We start from the raw sequence: 17,580 nt of genomic DNA, 5'->3' as shown, positions 1-17,580 counted from the left end.
CAGGGACCATCAGCTAAGCTGGGTGTCTGGAAACACTCAGTTTTCCTTAAGGAAGCTCACAGCAAGCGCTCTGCCTGACCCTGGTTTTCCAAAATACTTTTTCCTTTGGGGGTATCCCTAAAAAAATTAAGAGGCCAGATGGGAGCAGGAAGGTAAGGAGACATTGACTCTAGCTGAAAGGCCTCGAGAGATCATTACATCCATTCCCCTGCCTCTATGTTCAGGCTCACATATAACATTTTCTAAACCCTGGCAGCCCGACCTGTTCTAGCGCAAGCGTACATCCCGAGAACAGGTACGAGTGCCCTCTGGTGGCAGATAGGTACCATCACCAACTCAGCCAATCCATTTAAATGTGCAAGGGGAAGGGAGGCTGGGAGATAGATATAAAGGAATACAAAGATGGAGACATCCAGTTGAGAAGATAATTATAAAGAGACAGACTTGGGGAGTACAATACGGAGCAGACCCAGAAATGGAGACATGTCAGAGGGCAATTGGAATTGAAGAGATAGATATAGAAAGACAATGTTGGGAGATTGATACAAAGAGACACAATGAGGCAGAAAGATAAGGAGATAGATATAGAGAAGCAGGTTGTGATGCAGGTACAGAATCTCACCACGATGGGACAGAGACCTAGATAAAGGGGACAAAAGAAGAGAGAAGGGGCAGAGATAAGGACATACAGGGACAGAATAGGGGGAGAAAGGTCGTTGAGATAACATGGAGATAGCTCCTAAGAAGCCCAAACTTATTCTTCTTCTCTACCCTCCCAGCTTCCCCTCCACCTTTCTCAGCTTCCCTGCAACAAGGTCCATGCTCTATCTTCATAAGGTAAAACTGAGACCCAGACAAGTCAAGAAGTTCCCAAATCATTAAAAGCAATATTCTCCTTTATTACTCATGTGGCATTGGAGCATTAATGGTAATTGCCACCTGACTTGATACAGTGGACAGGGAAGGAAGAAGAAATCTTGCAGAGGTTCACATGTTGCCCTCTGGAGTAGAGGATGAGGGCTATAATGGGTGTTAGGCTTGGACATGAACTTCCAGGAAGGTGTGGGAGCCTCCTCACTCTATCTTAGAATATGCTCTTTCTCTCTGATATAATAGAAGGGAAGGATGGGGAAGTAGCAGCAACAGGTCAGCCAGTAAAGCTGATATGGCTCTGTGGGACTCGAGTGGCGTTGAAGTGCTGGCATTGCCACTTTAAGAGCACTAAGCATGTGAAGGAGTTACTCTAAAAATAACAATGGAGGCAGCAGGAGAAGGATGGAGAAAATCACATGGAATCCAGCGTGAGGGACAGAGCCTAACAGTTTTCTTGAGGGCATCTGTCCCCTCTGGTCTGGCCCTAACTTGTCCTCCTTGCAGGAGCCCACTAGTATCTTTTTCTTTCCCAAGAACCCGTTTTTCCTTTATTCCTGGAAGAGACCACTTCTTTCACCCTTACTCCTGACACCTCCTCTGAGATAGATGCCCTAGGAAGAAAAGTACCTTGATCATCACTTTCATAGAACCTAACCTGATACCAGCTTGAGATGAAAGTTGAATCTTGAAAGTCTCTTTTTCCTTCTCCATCCCTCCTTCTTTTTCCTTCCTTTCTTCCTCCCTTCCTCCTTTCCTTCCTTCCTTTTTTCTTTTCTTTCTCTTTTTCTCCTTTCCTTCTTCCTCCCTCCTTTCTCTTCCTTCCTTCCTTTGTTTCTTTCTTTTTTCTTTTCCTTCTTTCTTGTTTTCTTTTTCTTTCCCTCCCTCTTTCTCTTTCTTCCTGTCTTTTTTTTCTTTTGCTTCCTTCCTTCCCTCCCTCCTAAGTTCCTTCCTTCCTTCCTTCTTTATCTCCTTCCTTCCTTCCTTGCTTTTTTTCTTAAACCTATAAGAAACAAATCTTCACAGTTTCTTACATAGTACTTACATAGTACATCAATTTAAATATCTTTTCCTAACGAGACTTTAAATCATTATATTTTTTAAAAACTTTGGAATCTTGAACAATGATGGTTTAACTGCCACTTCTTGAGATGATTTTTAACTTTGATCTATGAAGAAGCAAAGAGTGTTAACTGCTATTTGTAAAGAGATTAAATTTTAACTGGTGTTGGTAGAGATTGAGTTTTAACTGTCATCTCTAAAGAGACTGAGTTTAACTGTCATTTCGGAGAGACTATTGATGCTGAACGTCTGAAAGAAACTGAGAAAAATGAAAGAAAGAAAATGAAAAAAACTCCTTTGTTGGCAGAACTGTTCTGTATCTTATTTTGTGAAGAAACAAGATGATTTGAGAGACAGCTGCAATTATGAGAATTGAGTGGTGGGACTATATTCTAGATGTGAGGAGAGTTCAGAAGTAATAGTAAGAAAAAAAAATGAGTCTGGCCATGATCTTTCTTATGGCTTAAACATTGTAAATAATTATTTAAATATTTATACCTTTGTGCTATTGTTACATTACTAATAAATTATCTAGCCACTAATTTTGATATTTAAGCCAAAAAGATTGAATAGGAGTTTTGATAAAAAGAGGTAAGCTACTACTCATAGGGGAAAAGTTTTCTTCATTTTATCAGATGAATAATCATTTAAAAACATGATCTAAGATCTCAGAACTAAGTATTTAATTAATGAGAAAGATGTTAAAATTTAAAAAATGAATCAGAACATGTCTAAACATATTAAATATAAGGTTTGCCTTAGATCTCAAGAGTGGTGAGGATGACTATGATAGTCAAATAGTAGGCTAAGGACAGACCATTCTATGTAAGTACATGACTTGATCCTGTCTTTCCTCTTTGTATTTTGAAATGCTTGTTTTTGTTGATGATAAGTTTACAATAGATAAGAGACATGCACACAGAGAGAGACAGAGAGATAATCACGGAGACTGAAAAAGAGAGCAAGAGAGAGACAGAAAATGAGAGAAGAGAAGGAAGGGGGATAATGGAAATGTCCCATATATGTAAAAATCTTTATCTTAACACGTTTTAGTAACAAAACTAAAAGGAAGAGTTCCCATCAATACAGAAATGATTGGACAAATTATGGTATATAGATATAATATGATTATACTTTAAACCTATGAATATGAAAAATAGGGAATAACTTGAAGAGTTTTGTATGAACTTATACAGTATGAAGTAAGCAGACCTAGAAGAACAATGACTACAATGATCATAATACGATAAGGGAAAACAATTATGAAAGACTTCAGAACTCTGGTCACTACAGAGAACAATCATGATTTCAGAAGACTGAACTGTGAAGCACCCCTACTGTTTCTTTTCAGAGGGTGTGGCCTGTAGGTGTGGAATGAGGTATACGTTGTGAGATATGGGCAATGTGTTGACTTGTATTGTTGAAAAGTGCTTTGTTACAAGGAAAGGTTTTCTTGGGGTGGGGGGAAATCATTGTAAAGCATTAATAAAGGTTCTTAAATAAAAGGAAAGAAACCCACAAATTAAAGAATAAAATAAAGAACTCAACTGGTGTCCTGTCTCAGGGGAGAGTTAGCCAATAGACACAGGAAATAAGAAGTGACCTCATCCATTCCTCTGCCTCCAGGCAGGCTGCCATTAGGCAGGCTGCCACTTACCCCATCCTGGCCAGAGAAGACATGCTTCTCCCAGAACCCAGCCCAGGCATTTGCCCATGGGTGCTTGGTTTGGGCAGATACATGAAGAGAAACGAACAAATCTATATCTCCACATCCACTAAGGGGCATATTACATCCTTAATCCATACCATGTCTTTTTCTCTTCTCCCCCACAAATCATTCACTGTCTTAGGGTGGGGGTGGAATACAGTCAACAGGAGAATATTTGGGACTGCAGCTAGGACCCAGTTCCTCTGTCTGAATACCCTCTCCTCTGCCCTCCCCCATCCAGCACCCGCCTGTCTGCGTCAGTCAGAGGGGCCCCAGCTGAGCTTGGGGCAGACATGGCGGCAGCTCTGGTGCTGGTCTGGACTTATCTTCTCATAGGCAAGTGGGGATCAGCCTGTCCCAGGAGACCTGGGGCTAGGGAAGTGGATGGGTTATAGAATCAGGTGGAGAGTCGGTTGGGAGTTGGTCAGGTGTGAGCAGGTTGGGGTTGGGGCTTAGAAAGGTGGGCTGAGGAAATTAGGACAGAAGGTTGTATATGATTGTCAGGGTTGAAACTTTTGCAAACTGGTCTGTGAGCTGTGAGGTCAGGATGAGAGGACTGAACTTACTGAGTAGCTGTGGGGGTGTGAGGGGATGTGCTGTTGAATTGAGGGAACCTAGGGAAAAGTGCATATTAGTTCCCAGTTTTGCCTAAAACTCCTGTCCCATTCCCTTTAATGGGCTGAACTTGTGGATGGTGTACATAGCTGCCTAGTCTGCTCCAGAGCCTGTAGCCCAACCCTGGCTAAATTTGGCAGAGAGGGGGAGGGGACCTATCAAGAGACGAGTGTCTCTTGAAGGCTGTTTTTTACTCCACCCCTAGGAATCCTTATCTTTAGAAGATCCTAGCATCCAACCCCCTAATATAACTCCTGTCTGCTGCTTCCGAGGGGCTGTGGGTGAAGATCATATTTCTTCTTTGGACAATCCTTACCTCACTACTCCCAATCCTGCTCTCCTCTATCTATTCTCCAATCCAGCAGAGTACAATGCCACTTTTCTCTGTGACCAGTTCTGTACCCATATCTTGCCCATTTCACTGGAATTCCTGTTAACAATTCATCCTTCCCTAACTATACCCCCAATGCACATTCTTATCAAAAGTTTTCTCTAAAATGAAATCATAACAAATAATAATATTATTGCTAATCACGTCATGCTTCCCCTCTCCCCCGCCCCCTAGTGTCAATTGGGGTTAAGTGACTTGTCCAGAATCACATAGCTAGTAAGTGTTAAGTGTCTGAGACTGGATTTGAACTTGGGTCCTCCTGATTCCAGAGCCAGTGCTCGATTCACTGTGCCATCTAGCTGCCCCTAATCGTGACATGTTTGACCATTATTAATACTATTTATATTCCTTGTCTTTCTCCCTCAAAACTGGAGATTAAGGAAAAGAGTTGTTCTTGCGCCCGACTGCCCTCAGTATAGTCTATTCGGGACATTGCCTTGTTAGAAGCAAGTGCCACTCTATGGTTTCAAAATGTCAGTGTCACCCAATTGTGCTGCAACATAGGAGGAACCTGTCTTAGGGCATCTTGGATACAGGGTTGATTAGGAGGCGTTTCAGGGATCAGGGAAGGAGGAAGACTGTCTGGTTAACTTGCCCTTCCTGACTTCAAACTGACCTCCAGGGATGATTCTACTCTTAGAGGCTGGTAAAACTATGTTAAAGGGAGGTTGAGCCTTTGGGATTTAGACCTCCTTGTATTGTCCCCACAGGACTCCTGTCTGAATTTGGAGGTATTGGCGCTCAGCAGATGCTGCACCCTCTCATCGGCAGAGTCTTCATTCATACGTTGGAGCCCTCCAGTTTTCTGGATTTGCCTGACACAGGTGAGGAGGGCTATTCACCTAACACCCCCTCTCCTCTGCAATATATCTCAAGAGGCCCATGGGACCTCTAGGATTCCGCAGGGGAGAAGGGCTGAGGAAAGGGGTGTTCACATCTCCTGATAGTTGACTACATAGTTGTTGCCATGGGGTGGGGCCGTTAGATGCCTTTTCCTCAGGAAGGTGAGAGAGCTAGGTGTTGAAATGCCTGCTTCCCTTCTTCCCAGATCCCAGACCTAATACGCTGGTTACCTTTCATGCCCACCTACTGGGGCATCCAGACTTGCCTCGATGGCTCCGCTATACCCAGAGAAGTCCCAGTCATCCTGGTTTTCTCTATGGGACCCCTACACTTGAAGACAGAGGCCAACAAATCATTGAGGTACCTGAAAGAGTCCCATGATGACCCCAGGCTTCTGAACCCTTATGTCTGCCTGCCCCCATTACCCCTCCACCTCTGAAAAATGAAAGGGTTGGGCTTGGATCATCAGAAGATCCAGTTCTGACAATGGCTCCCCAAAGGTGGAAGGCATCTTGGATCTTTATTTGCATGTTATTTACATATAATTTGCATGGCAATTAGTCCATACCCAGCTGCACAGATGTTACCCACCCCTACCCCCTCCTCTCCTCCTTTCATTACTCTCCTCCCCTTGGCAAGGCCTCTGGTTCTACTCCTCCCTCCCCTTAGACTTGGCACCCTGGATTCACTCACTTCACTTCTATCTCCTCCCACAGGTCATAGCCTATAACAGAGAGAGCTTTGAGACAACCCGACAGAGATTGGTACTGCTGATAGGGGAGCCTGAAGGTACCATTGATCCCCCTTCCTACTCCAGATCTTGTGGCTTTCCCCTAGGAAAGAAAGAGGAGTTAGTGTTTATGTATGTGAGTGGGAGTGGGGGTGGGGGTGAGATTGAGGTGTTCTATTAAGGACCAGAAATGGGGAATTTGAGAAAATGTGAGATTTATTATTATTATATAAGAGAGGCAGGGAATGAATTCAGAGATTGGAAAGCTGAGAGCTGGTACTAGGAAAAAGATTGAAGAGGAACACAAAGCATTGAAGTTAATGGGAATTTGGGATGCTATATGGGGGGGATTCTGTGATGGGGGGACTTTAAAGGGATTTTAGGATGTCGCTAGACTATGGGATTGGGATTTGAAGTTTGAAGAGGGAAAGATGGAAAAAGAGAGGGAAGAATTGGGTATTGGAGCCTAGGAAGTTGGAGTTAGGAGTGACAAAGGATAGGTGGTTTGGGGGCTTATGTGGATCCCACCCAAGGCACTTCCCCTGTTCTTCCACAGGCCCCTCACTTCCATATGAGGCTGAGTTTCTGGTACAAAGTCACGATGTTGAAGAGGTGTTGCCCTCACCCATTGGTCAACGCTTTTTGACTGCCCTCGGTGGACTCTGGGTGCCTGGAGAACTACAGTTACTCAACATCACTTCTGCACTGGATCGAGGGGGTCGTGTCCCTCTTCCCATTGAAGGCCGGAAAGAGGGGTAGGCTTGGTGGGGGATCCTCGTGTCACTTCCCAGTTACTTGGCCTTTTCAGTATTTAAAAATGTCAAGGATATAAGCTTTCAGTGCAGCCATTTCTTTTACTAAGTCCAAACACAGCAAAATGTCAGAAGCAAGAACAGAAATTAGGTCTTCCTGAATCCAGATCCAGCATTACACCATGTTGCCTTTTGCATTTCCAAACTGTCCATCCATCAAATCCAAGGAAACTTCCTTTAATAGTCTCCTTATCCTCAGGCCCATTTCTTTGAATGAAAGGGAAAGAGGAATAAATTCCTAATTCTACTAATTCACTGAGTTGTGTCTCCTCTCCAGCCCTTTCCACATACATCCCTCACGGGTTGCCAACAGTCCTTTCTTTTCCCATTAGAGCATTTTATTTGTTTGTATGTTTTACACTCTTAGAAGAAAAAAGTCATTCAATGAATACGCATTTGTTTTCTCTTCCACCTCCTTACTCCCTCCCCTAAGGAAAAAAATAAAAGACAAAAAAGTCCTTGTAACAAACATTAGTCAAGGAAAACAAATTCCCACATTGACTGTGACCAAAAATGTGTGTCTTATTCTGCAATCTCATCTTTCCCCCATTTCCCCATGCTAATAAATCTCCCTGCCCTCCTCAAGTTTATAGCACCTTCTAGGGGTCAAAGCAATTCTTGCTACTCAGGTGTGATCTCTTCTGACCTAGGGTTTACATCCAAGTGGGTTCTTCTAGACCCTTCTCCACCTGCTTGAAGGTGGTAGGGTCCCCTGCCAGTCATGATCGCTGCACCCAGGGCCAGCCACCACTTCTGTCCTGCTATGACAGCTTCGTACCCCACTTCAGAGTCGACTGGTGCAATGTGTCCCTGGTGAGGAATGTGACTTCCCCTGAATGGGTATTCTAGCCCCTGCCCCACCAGACTGAATGAAAAGCCCGAAGTTCTGCTACTTCAAGACAAAAGGGAATGACAGTCATTTAACATCTTTGAGTCTCATTTTCCTTATCTATAAAATGGGGACAATCAACCCTGCCCTGCCTGACTCACAAGCTTGGGAGAAGGATCCAGTGTTGTATGTAAAAACACTTTGTTAACTATAACATACTAAACAGAAGGGGAAAATGATTGCTCAATTGATTATCATCATTTTGGTCTGGATTTTTATAAACCATTTCCCCTGCCAATGCACATCAGCTACTTATCTGTAATTTATAGCCTTAGAGTACCCTTAATATGTGTATTAAGGTGTTATAAAGAAAACAGATCCTGTGGTTCTCCCTTCCTACACCAGGGGGCCTCAGCTACCCAGTGGACTGATTTGCTGGGAATCCCGATCAATCATCAGACATATAAACCTTAGAGGTTGTCTATCCACCCTCTTCATTTATAGAAGAGGAAACAGAGTCAGAAATGTGAGGGTCATGCAGATAGAAAATAGCCAATCCAGCTTTTGAACCCTAGGTCTCCACTGCACCGCAGGCAAGGGGAAGGAGGGAATGTGGGTGCTGGGAGGCCAGTTCCCAGACATGACTCCAACTATGGTTAAAGACCATTCCCCATTGCCCGCAGGGGGCCCAGGGATCAGGCCACAGAAGTCTTCAACTGTATTTCCTTTCACTCTGCTGGTCCCTGTTTTTCCCCTAAACTATTCCCTGGTCTCTCTCACTTCAGATTAAGTTATTTTGTTGATTCTTTTGAAACCAGGTGGATAAATCAGTTCCTGTACTACCTGGGCCAGTGCCCACCTGGGGCGATGGCATTTTGGAGCATGATCCCTACTTCTGCCCCCCAACAGAGGCACCTGATCGATACTTCCTGACGGACGCCCTGATAACCCTCCTGGTACCCTTGCTGGTGGCCCTACTTCTTACCCTGATTCTGGCTTACATCATGTGCTGCCGAAGGGAGGGCGTGTAAGTTGGGGGAGAGGGGCAGATCATGGCAGGCTCTCTATCTCTTTCCATTTCCTCATTTGATGCGGAATTAGGGAATGCTGGTTCTATTTCTTGCATTTGGATTATCATGGCAGTCATTTCTCTCTTGGGCCCTAAATTGTTGCTTTGTTAAATAAGGGTAGGACTAGATAAGTTCTAAGGTGTCTATGATTCCAACTAAAGCCAGTCTGTGCTGTGTTAGGAGCCAGAGGTAGCAGCAGGTTTTTAGATGAGTTAGGAAGATAAGGGATAGAACTAGCCGTGTAGCTAATCCTAAATCTGTGGGGAGGACCTGGTTTTTGTTGACCATTTGATCCTTTACTGACATCTTCCTCCAGGGCCTTTTAGGTTTCATAGATAACTGAGTTCTAAACAGGACTTGTAAATAAGGTCCCCACCACACTATGTCCCATATTAATTCTCAGTATTGTCTCTTTTTTAAAAACCTAGCTTTGCTCTAACATTGTCTTTGAGGATTCAGTGGCTATAATGCCTGGGCTAGCTCTCTGGAGGGCCTCAGGATCAGTCAGAGTCCTTGGTCTTTAAGAGGAGAAGTAAAGGAGGCAGGCAAGTTGCTATGTGGCTCCTTAGAAGTGAATCCTGGACTCTGGAGTCTGCAGCCTGAGTTTCTCTCCTTCTCCTCCTGCGGCAGAGCGACTCTGACCTCTCTCCCTCAGCCCTCCAATCCTTGCCTACGATTGCCTCGCCACCACACATTCAGCAAGCACCAGTGGTGAGGAGAGCCATCACATCACCATCACATCTAAATATATGTACATAGAACCATTATCTCAGAGGAGTAGGTAATTAGCCTTAAGTGCTCTTCTGTCTGATTCAAGTAGACCTTTTCAGAGTTTCAGCCCTCTGCAAATGGCAGTTATGCAAATGAGCATCCCAAATTCCTCTTGCCCCCTTTGAGAAAAGTCAGGCTTAGTGTGTGTGCTGCTAATCTCAATTGGCTCTAACTGGAAGCAGAGGTCGGGAATGGGGATGGTCAGCATTCATCAGCTGATACTATCTCTAACTCTCCTTTCTACAGGTTGAAGAGAAACCTTGCTACCTCTGAGTGAGTATGACACAGAGAAGAGGGGTTTAGGTGAGAGGATTCCTACTCTTGGGAGAATAGAAACCATTTGAAGGGTCGTTCATGCTGAGGGTCTGAAAACATTTTGTTCAAGCTCTGAATGACAGAGATTAAGTTCTCTTCACTGTCGAGGATGGTCTTTTAGGTGGGGTGGGGTGGGGGGAACCTAGTGATGGAAACCTGGCCTGTTGGGTCTATAATTGTGTGCATATATCTCCTGGTCAGGACTTAAAGTGAAGATAGTTCCCCCACCAATCAGTTTCCCTTCTCCCCTGCCAGTCCTGGCATCCCAACAGAGCCTTGGTTTAGCTTAGGAGTCCTTTTGTCATTTCCCACTGCCTTGCCTATGTTTCCTTTGCCATCTTCCCAACCTGAGGCACCCGCCATGCCCAGCAGACCATCGACACCCCTCCCCTAATAAGATCAATAGACTTCCAAAGAACCCTATAGAGGCTCGTGTGAAATAACAGTTCCCTTTATTCACACCGTGCCTGCGGCTGGCCTGAGTATTCTCATCCCACTGGCCTGGCCTCCTTCACTATTTCCGAGAGCGGCGGGCTGTCTTGCGGGATCCCTTTTTTTGGCGCCCCTTGGCCTTCTGCTGCTCCTCTTGGGGTGGCTGCTTCCTCTGGCGCTTCTGCCTCTGGCGCCGCCCTGGCTTCTTGCACTTCAGCTTCTTCTTGCCCATTCGGAAGGAGCCTGAAACCCCAGTGCCCGTCACTTGCTTCAGCACTCCCTTGGCCACCAGTCCCTTTAGCACCCGCTTGAAGCGCTGAGCATTGCGGACCATGTTGAAGCCTGTGTTGCTAACAGCCTTCTTCAGAGTGGCCAAGGAGACTCCCCGGCGTGTCTTGGAACCTGCCACTGCCCATAGGATCACCTCTGACAGGCTTGGTCTCCGGCGATTGCTTGGGCATTCAGCTTTGTTCTCCCCTGATGCCCCTGTGCCATCAGGCACCTGCCCCCCTGGGGAATCAGCAGAGATTGGGGCTACAGGTGGAGAGGGGGGCTGAGGTGTAGGGTTCCCCTCTACTTCTTCCTCCCCGGCTGGTGCCGGGTGAGGAGAATTAGGTGTTACGACTTCCAGGTTGGTGGGAGGGAAAGACTCTCAGAAGGGCCAATCCTGGGTAGTCGGGGGCTGTCGATAGGCTGACTGGGTGAGGCTTGTCTCTTGACTCCCGGAGCCCCTTCCCTTTCAGCTCTGACTAGTGGCTTCCCCTGATGGGAGGACGGACTGAGGTTGTGTGCCCCTCACTTGGCCCTGCAAACTGGTGGGATCAGGGAGAGGGGCTCAAGGCAGTCTCTATGGTGACCCAAGGGCGGCATTATGACCACATCAGAACCCTGTCGAGGGGGTCATAGTTGGGCCATTGTTCTCTACCATGGGGGCACAGAGAGCAGAAGGGGTCTAGGTGAAGAAGGGGGCAAGGCTCGAACATTGGGAAAACCAAGTGTTCCTGCCCTAAGGGGCATGTATATAATTGCATGATAGTGGGAGTGTAGGTAATGGCATGTTGGCAGATATGCTTCCGTGGGTGCTTTGGAGGACGTGGTTGATGAGTCCCCACGGCAGAGCAGGAGTTGATATATTGTAGCAAGTACATGTTGATGTATGCAGGCAAATGTATATCAAATAGATTACACTTACGCTTCTGCATTTTAGCATCTCATGCTTTGGAGATGATAAGGCTTAAATACATTTTGGAAACCAGCTATCCATGTGTGCATTACAGAAAACACACACATCATAGCATTTATGTGACATATTCACAGGGAGTGTTGAAGAACCCGGGAAATAAAAACAGGGATTTTGGTTCAAGCCATAGAAAACAAGCTCTTGGATAGTTTCCACTTAACTGTGTCATTGGATAATAATAACAGTAGCTAGCACTGATACATAATACTTTTAGGGTTTGCCAAAGGCTTTACAAAGACGATCTCATTTGATTCTCACAACCATCCTGTCATTAGGTAGCAATATTAGCCCCATATCATAGATGAAAAAACCAAGAGTCAAAGAGTTGCCTGGGGTCTCACAGCCAGAAAATATCTGGGAGGAAAGAAAGGATTTGAACTCAGGTGTTCTTAACTCCAGGGAGCACTAAGCTTGCTGCTTCATGATCCTCTCTTTCCTCTTTAGTTTCTTATTTGGAGGAGAGGAATATTCCTTGTCTTATCTTTCTCCATTCTATCTGATTCCCCTCTCAAATTTTTATACAGTTTTATCTTCTCCCTTCTCACTCCTATTTTTTTTTTTCTAGAAATGTAAATTTTGCCAGATAAATTCCAGACTCTAGAGGTCATTCTATCCCTTCCCCTGCTTCAGACAGAACCTGCTTTTCCAAAGTTTATTCACATTCCGAAAACCCGTTTGCTAAGCCCCATGGGAAAGGAAATTCCACGCTGATCAGAGCTAAGGCTTTGTATAGTTTAATATTATTCCACTGGATTATAGCTAATTGGATTCAATAAACATTGCCTACCTGTATACCAAGCCTTCTGCTAAATATTGGTGGGGGAGGGGAGGAAGGGGATGGAAGAGAAATACCATGATGAAAAAACAACTGCTCCTGCCTCAAAGAACCTAAAATCTAATAGACTAATTTTTCACCATGTATAATACTCTTCCCGTATGTGACTTGGAGTTTTAAATGAAATGAATTTACTTGTGTTGGAGGCCTAGTTTACCCATATATGGAATATTAAAGCCTCCCTTCAGAGCTATAACTAGGGCAAGGTGACTGGTGCTTTATCTCAGGGCACCTAAATTTAGAGGGGACTGACAGCACTCTTTACTGGGTAGAAATAACCAAATTTAAGACCTAGTTAGGAAGTGTAGTTAAAATTGGAAGGTGATAGATCTTACTTTGTACTGAAACTTCTCTTGGACAGAGACTTATGCTGGATACTAGGAGCAAAACCCAGAGGAAAATGATAGTTTCTGTCCTCAAGAAGCTTCCAGTTAAGTGGGATTAATAGGACACAGAGCCAAGAAAGTCTTCTTCAATAAACATTTATTACTCCTTATTAGTTAGGTATCACGTTAAACACTAAAAATGAAAAGAAAAGCAAAAACATGCATAATACTTGCCCACCACAAGGGGCTCACATTCTAATGAGGAAGACAATATACAAATAAGTATGTACTTACAAAATCTCAGTGGGAAGAAATTAGCAGCTCTGGAGAACAGGAAATGCATGTAGAAGTTTAGATTTAGGCTGAGTTTTTTAAACTCAGAAAGCAGAAGGTAAGAAGTCAGAGTATTCCAACATGAGAAAGAGTCAGTCCCAGGCATGGAGTTGAGATGTGGAGTATTGTATGTGAGGAGTAGGATGCAAGCCAGAGTTGCTGGATCACAGAATACATGAAATGTAAGCATCAGGCTTGGAATCTGGAAGACTCATTTTTCTGAGTTCAAATCTGGCCTCAGATATTTCCTAGCTGTGTGACCCTGAGCAAGTCACTTAACCTTGTTTTCATTCCATTCCTCATCTGTAAAATGAACTGGAGAAAGGAAATAGCAAATCACTCCAGAATTTTTTTCCAAGAAAATCTCAAATAGGGTCATGAAAAGTCAGATATGATTGAAGCAATTGAGCAATAAAAGTAGAGAAAATTGGTCCAGTTGTGAAGGGCTTTTAATGAAATGTTACACAGAAAATATTGTTTTTGATCCTGGGAATAATAGGGGTTTACAAGAGTTTATGAACCCCAGGGGTTACATGGTCAGAAATGTATTTTAAGTAAATCACTTAACAGCTGAATAGAGGATGGATTGATGCAGGAAGGCCAATTGGGAGGAAATACTGTAACAGTCTAAGAGAGAAGTGATGAGGGTCTTTAATATGGTATAGAATGGGATGGTTGATATACAAGTGGAGATAAGATGTGTATGTCAGATATTGTGAATATAGAAATGACAAGATTGAAACATGGAATGAATGGAAAGAATGGACAGTGACACTAAGTTATGACCATGGGTGACTAGGAGAAATGGTGGTGTCCTTGGCCATAATAGGAAAGTTGGGATGAGGGGAAAGCGACTGAGCCTGAACTGTCAATAGTAGGACTGGAGGAATGGAAGGGACAGATTTGGGTAGGAAGAATCAGGGAAGTTCTTGAATATGGAACAGGAAGGGGTGAGATGGGAGGACTTAAAGGAGAGAGAGGTGTGAGCACAGGTTTAGGTGGTTATAGAGGCCAAGTCAGAGGCAGGGAATTCTGGGATATGTAATAGGAGGTGGGCTGAGAAAAGGGGAATCATGGATAAGGAGATCAAGCTATGGAATAAAGACTGAGCTTATGGTTACTGTGGACATACTAATTGTCATGGTATATTCAAGACATACTATGGACATACCAATTGTCACAGAATATTAAGACACCATGATGAAGTGGGCACTGAGTATACCATCAGTGACAGAGGCACCATCTCCATGCTGTTTGATGTATCTAGTTCACTGCTCTTTCCATATTAAAGTAACTGTGACTGAACAGTGATTGAACTAAGTTTGGGGTTTGGGAAAAGAGCAGAGGGTTTGAGTGGCATCTAGGGACAGAAAAGGAATTGTCAGAATGGAGCTTAGTGAAAGAACACTGTGGAATCTCAGGACTTGGACTTGAATCCCAACTCTACCTATTTGACCAAGTCATTTCCCTGCACTTTTGTTTCTTCTATAAATGGGAATGTGGTTTGGAATAGATGATCTGGAAGGACCCTTCCCATACTGTGACTATTTATCTAAAGAAGAAAATGAAAGAGTCCAAGATCATATAAACACCCAGAGGCACTAAAAGTCTGATGAAACCCTGCTGCTCTCCATCTCTGAGAATAGAATAGGATGAGAGAAAAAGGCTGAACTTGTAGCCAGGAAGCTTGAGATTTAACTTCAAAGAATTGATCATGAGAGTTCTGAAACCCTGGGGTTGGTGTCCCAATTGTAGAGGGTGGCTTTTCTATCATGAAGAGGCATCTTTAAACCCACGAGAGAGTTTAAAAAGTAGGAATCAGTTAACTAGGTAGAGACAGGGTCATGGACAAAATAGCATTGGCAATGCTTGTTCTCCAGCGATCACACAAGCTGGCACCATGCCCAGATTTGTTCTTTCCCAATTCCCCTTTGTCACCTGGCACCTGAACTCCTAGGGCAGAAATTATAGAAGAGGGCTGAAGTGTGAGGTTCCCAAGATATGATACATTTTGGGTCTGTGTGTAAATGTGATTTGACATTATACCCCCTCTCCCAACTATTCTACCATATTCTCCACATAGTTCACTGTAGGTGTCTGCCTTGCTTCCTTTGAGGTTTTGTTGAGCATATACCTTTTTTAAATAATAGTTTTTTTTATTTTTCAAAATACATGCAAAGATAGTTTTCAGTATTTGCCCTTGCAAAACCCTGTGTTCCACATTTTTTCTCCCTCGCTCCCCCATGCTCCTTCCCTAGACAGCAAGCAATCCAATACAGGTCAAATACGTGCAATTCTCCTGGACATATTTCCACATTTATCATGGGAACATATAGCTTTTTGTCTGCCACCAAATATGAGCTTTGTGGTATGGGATAGAGACAAGCCACCTCCACCATATAACTTGTAAGTTCCCCCATGTCAGACCCTTGTGTGTTCTGACTCCCTCGTTTCTTCCCGATCCCTCAACAGCATACAGATGGTTCATCACAGCACCATTCATGGCAACACAGAAGAACTGCGGCAGATGGCAGCAAACCGTTCAGTGCCTCGGCCTCTGTCCACCTTGCCCATGTTCAATGTGCGCACAGGTGAGCGGCTGCCTCCCTGTGCTGACATTGCTCAGGTGCCCCTCATTCTGGACCAGCACTGAGAGAGGACTTCTGCTCTGTCCAGGTGAGTAAAACTAGTTGGAAAATGGGCAAACCAGGAACCAGCCTCTTCTCCAATTGGTCTTAATACAGAGGCTGAGGTAGGGGACCTTTACCCAATGGGATAAATATGGATTTCCCAAATTGCCAGCATGGAAATCCAGGTTACTTGCCATCTATATATAACTGTTTTTATATGATTCTACACTCAGAAAGAGTTGGATTTGTAGATGGGATGAGAGTTCAAATCCTGATCCTTTCCATAAAGAAAAAACAGCCACATCTTCCACAGTTAGAGGATCACCCACTCCTTGGTTTCAGAACCCTCATGAGACAGTTCTTTTAAGTGGAACTTCAATCACTCTGACTGTAAATCCAATCCCTTTCTTTTGCCCTTTTGTTGCTCCCTAGGTGACTTTCAATGTGTCATTGAATCACTGAGCTTCAGTTTCCCTACCCACAAATATGAGTGTATTGGACTAAGATGATCAATAAGGGTTCTTATTACTATAAATACTATGATCCATGTTGTTTCCTTCACTCCTCCCACTATCACCACCTTGGAAAAAAGAGATACAGGACAAAATCCATCCCATTTACTCTTCTAAGTTTCCTGGACATTCTAATTAGGGGCGGGGGAAGGAGTCAATGAGCAGGATTACCTGTTTTAGTCCCCAAAGGGAATCTCACTCTCCAAATCTTAAGCTTTCATGACAACAAGATGAGTCTAAATGACTACTCTGGTTCCAATGAAGGAATAGATAACCTCTGATTTCCTTTCCAATTCTAAGTCATTGTGATTTTGTGACTTGATGACTCCATGATTCTATGATATAGTGTGAGGGAAAAGTGTCTCTGCTCTTCCCCATTCCCTTCTCCCAACATCATTATTTCCTTTTCTTTCCCTCCAGGGAATGGCCACATCCCATCTGAGGAATCCAGCTGCTCTTGAGATGAATCACTTACAAAGGGCCATGCAGGGATATGGGCTGCAGCCAGGGTGTGGGAAGTGGAAGGGGCCAAGAGGGAATCAAAGAAATAGAGAAAATAAATTCACCCATCTGCAGGTGACTATGGGCTCCATCTTTTTTAGAAATCTAATTCCTCATGTCTACCTCATCTGATTTCTTAGTTCCCTTTCTGGCACCTGGGAATGGTTGGAGATCCCAATGTTTGTGCTATGGAGAAATAATGGAATTTCCAAGGAATAGGTTTTCTCATATCTGCAATTTCTGTATTCTTTAAGCTTGACTCCAAGATCTATTTATTCTCCATAGAGAGTTGCTATTCTCCAAAATTCTCTACTCCAAAGATTTTTCACCTTTTTTTTAGTGTCATGGATTCTTGGCAAGCTATGAACTCTTCAAAATAGTGTAGATCTTTAAAAATCCATAACTGAAGGAAATTTAATTTTGGTTAGAGGTTAGTAAGAAAGAAAAATAATCTCATTTTCTCCCCCATCCAAGTTCACAGACTCTGTAAGTCCATAGAGTTGTCAATCTCAAAGTAAGAACCTCTCTCTGGAGGAAATTAGGGAAGGAGAGGAAGGGAACACTGGAGAGAGAGCCACGGTATGGTTTGGGGTATGGAATCAGCCTAGAAAATTAATTGATTATCAGTCTATACATCTTTTTAACTTTTGTAGACACAGCCTTGTTTTAGGAACCAAAGATGCATTTACAATGAGGTGGAGACAGAATCCTGGAACTTGTAAACTTGAAGTGGGAGGTTGTCCAAGGTCTCCCAA

General features: G+C 43.8%; 1 protein-coding gene across 1 annotated transcript; it reads left to right on the top strand.

Moving 5' to 3' along the window:
• Positions 1-3,893: 3,893 nt before the first annotated feature.
• SGCA (sarcoglycan alpha) lies at positions 3,894-17,306 on the top strand. The gene is made up of 10 exons (XM_003768374.4): positions 3,894-3,976; positions 5,357-5,470; positions 5,695-5,849; positions 6,206-6,278; positions 6,776-6,974; positions 7,682-7,844; positions 8,679-8,887; positions 9,948-9,974; positions 15,655-15,858; positions 16,745-17,306. The coding sequence occupies exons 1-9, from the start codon at positions 3,934-3,936 to the stop codon at positions 15,833-15,835; spliced, it is 1,164 nt and encodes a 387-aa protein (XP_003768422.1). The 5' UTR covers positions 3,894-3,933; the 3' UTR covers positions 15,836-15,858; positions 16,745-17,306.
• The last annotated feature ends 274 nt before the right edge of the window (positions 17,307-17,580 follow it).

The sequence above is a fragment of the Sarcophilus harrisii genome, chromosome 4 (genome assembly GCF_902635505.1).
Source record: "Sarcophilus harrisii chromosome 4, mSarHar1.11, whole genome shotgun sequence".
NCBI classification, from domain to species: Eukaryota; Metazoa; Chordata; class Mammalia; order Dasyuromorphia; family Dasyuridae; genus Sarcophilus; species Sarcophilus harrisii.
Note: the sequence above shows the minus strand (reverse complement) of the source record. Positions and strands in the feature narration are given on the sequence as shown.

Coding starts and splice junctions, on each gene's coding strand:
- SGCA (XM_003768374.4), top strand. CDS start 3,934: ATGGCGGCAGCTCTGGTGCTGGTCTGGACTTATCTTCTCATAG. Junction 5,850..6,205: donor GAGGCCAACAAATCATTGAG/GTACCTGAAAGA, acceptor CTCCTCCCACAG/GTCATAGCCTATAACAGAGA. Junction 9,975..15,654: donor AGAAACCTTGCTACCTCTGA/GTGAGTATGACA, acceptor ATCCCTCAACAG/CATACAGATGGTTCATCACA.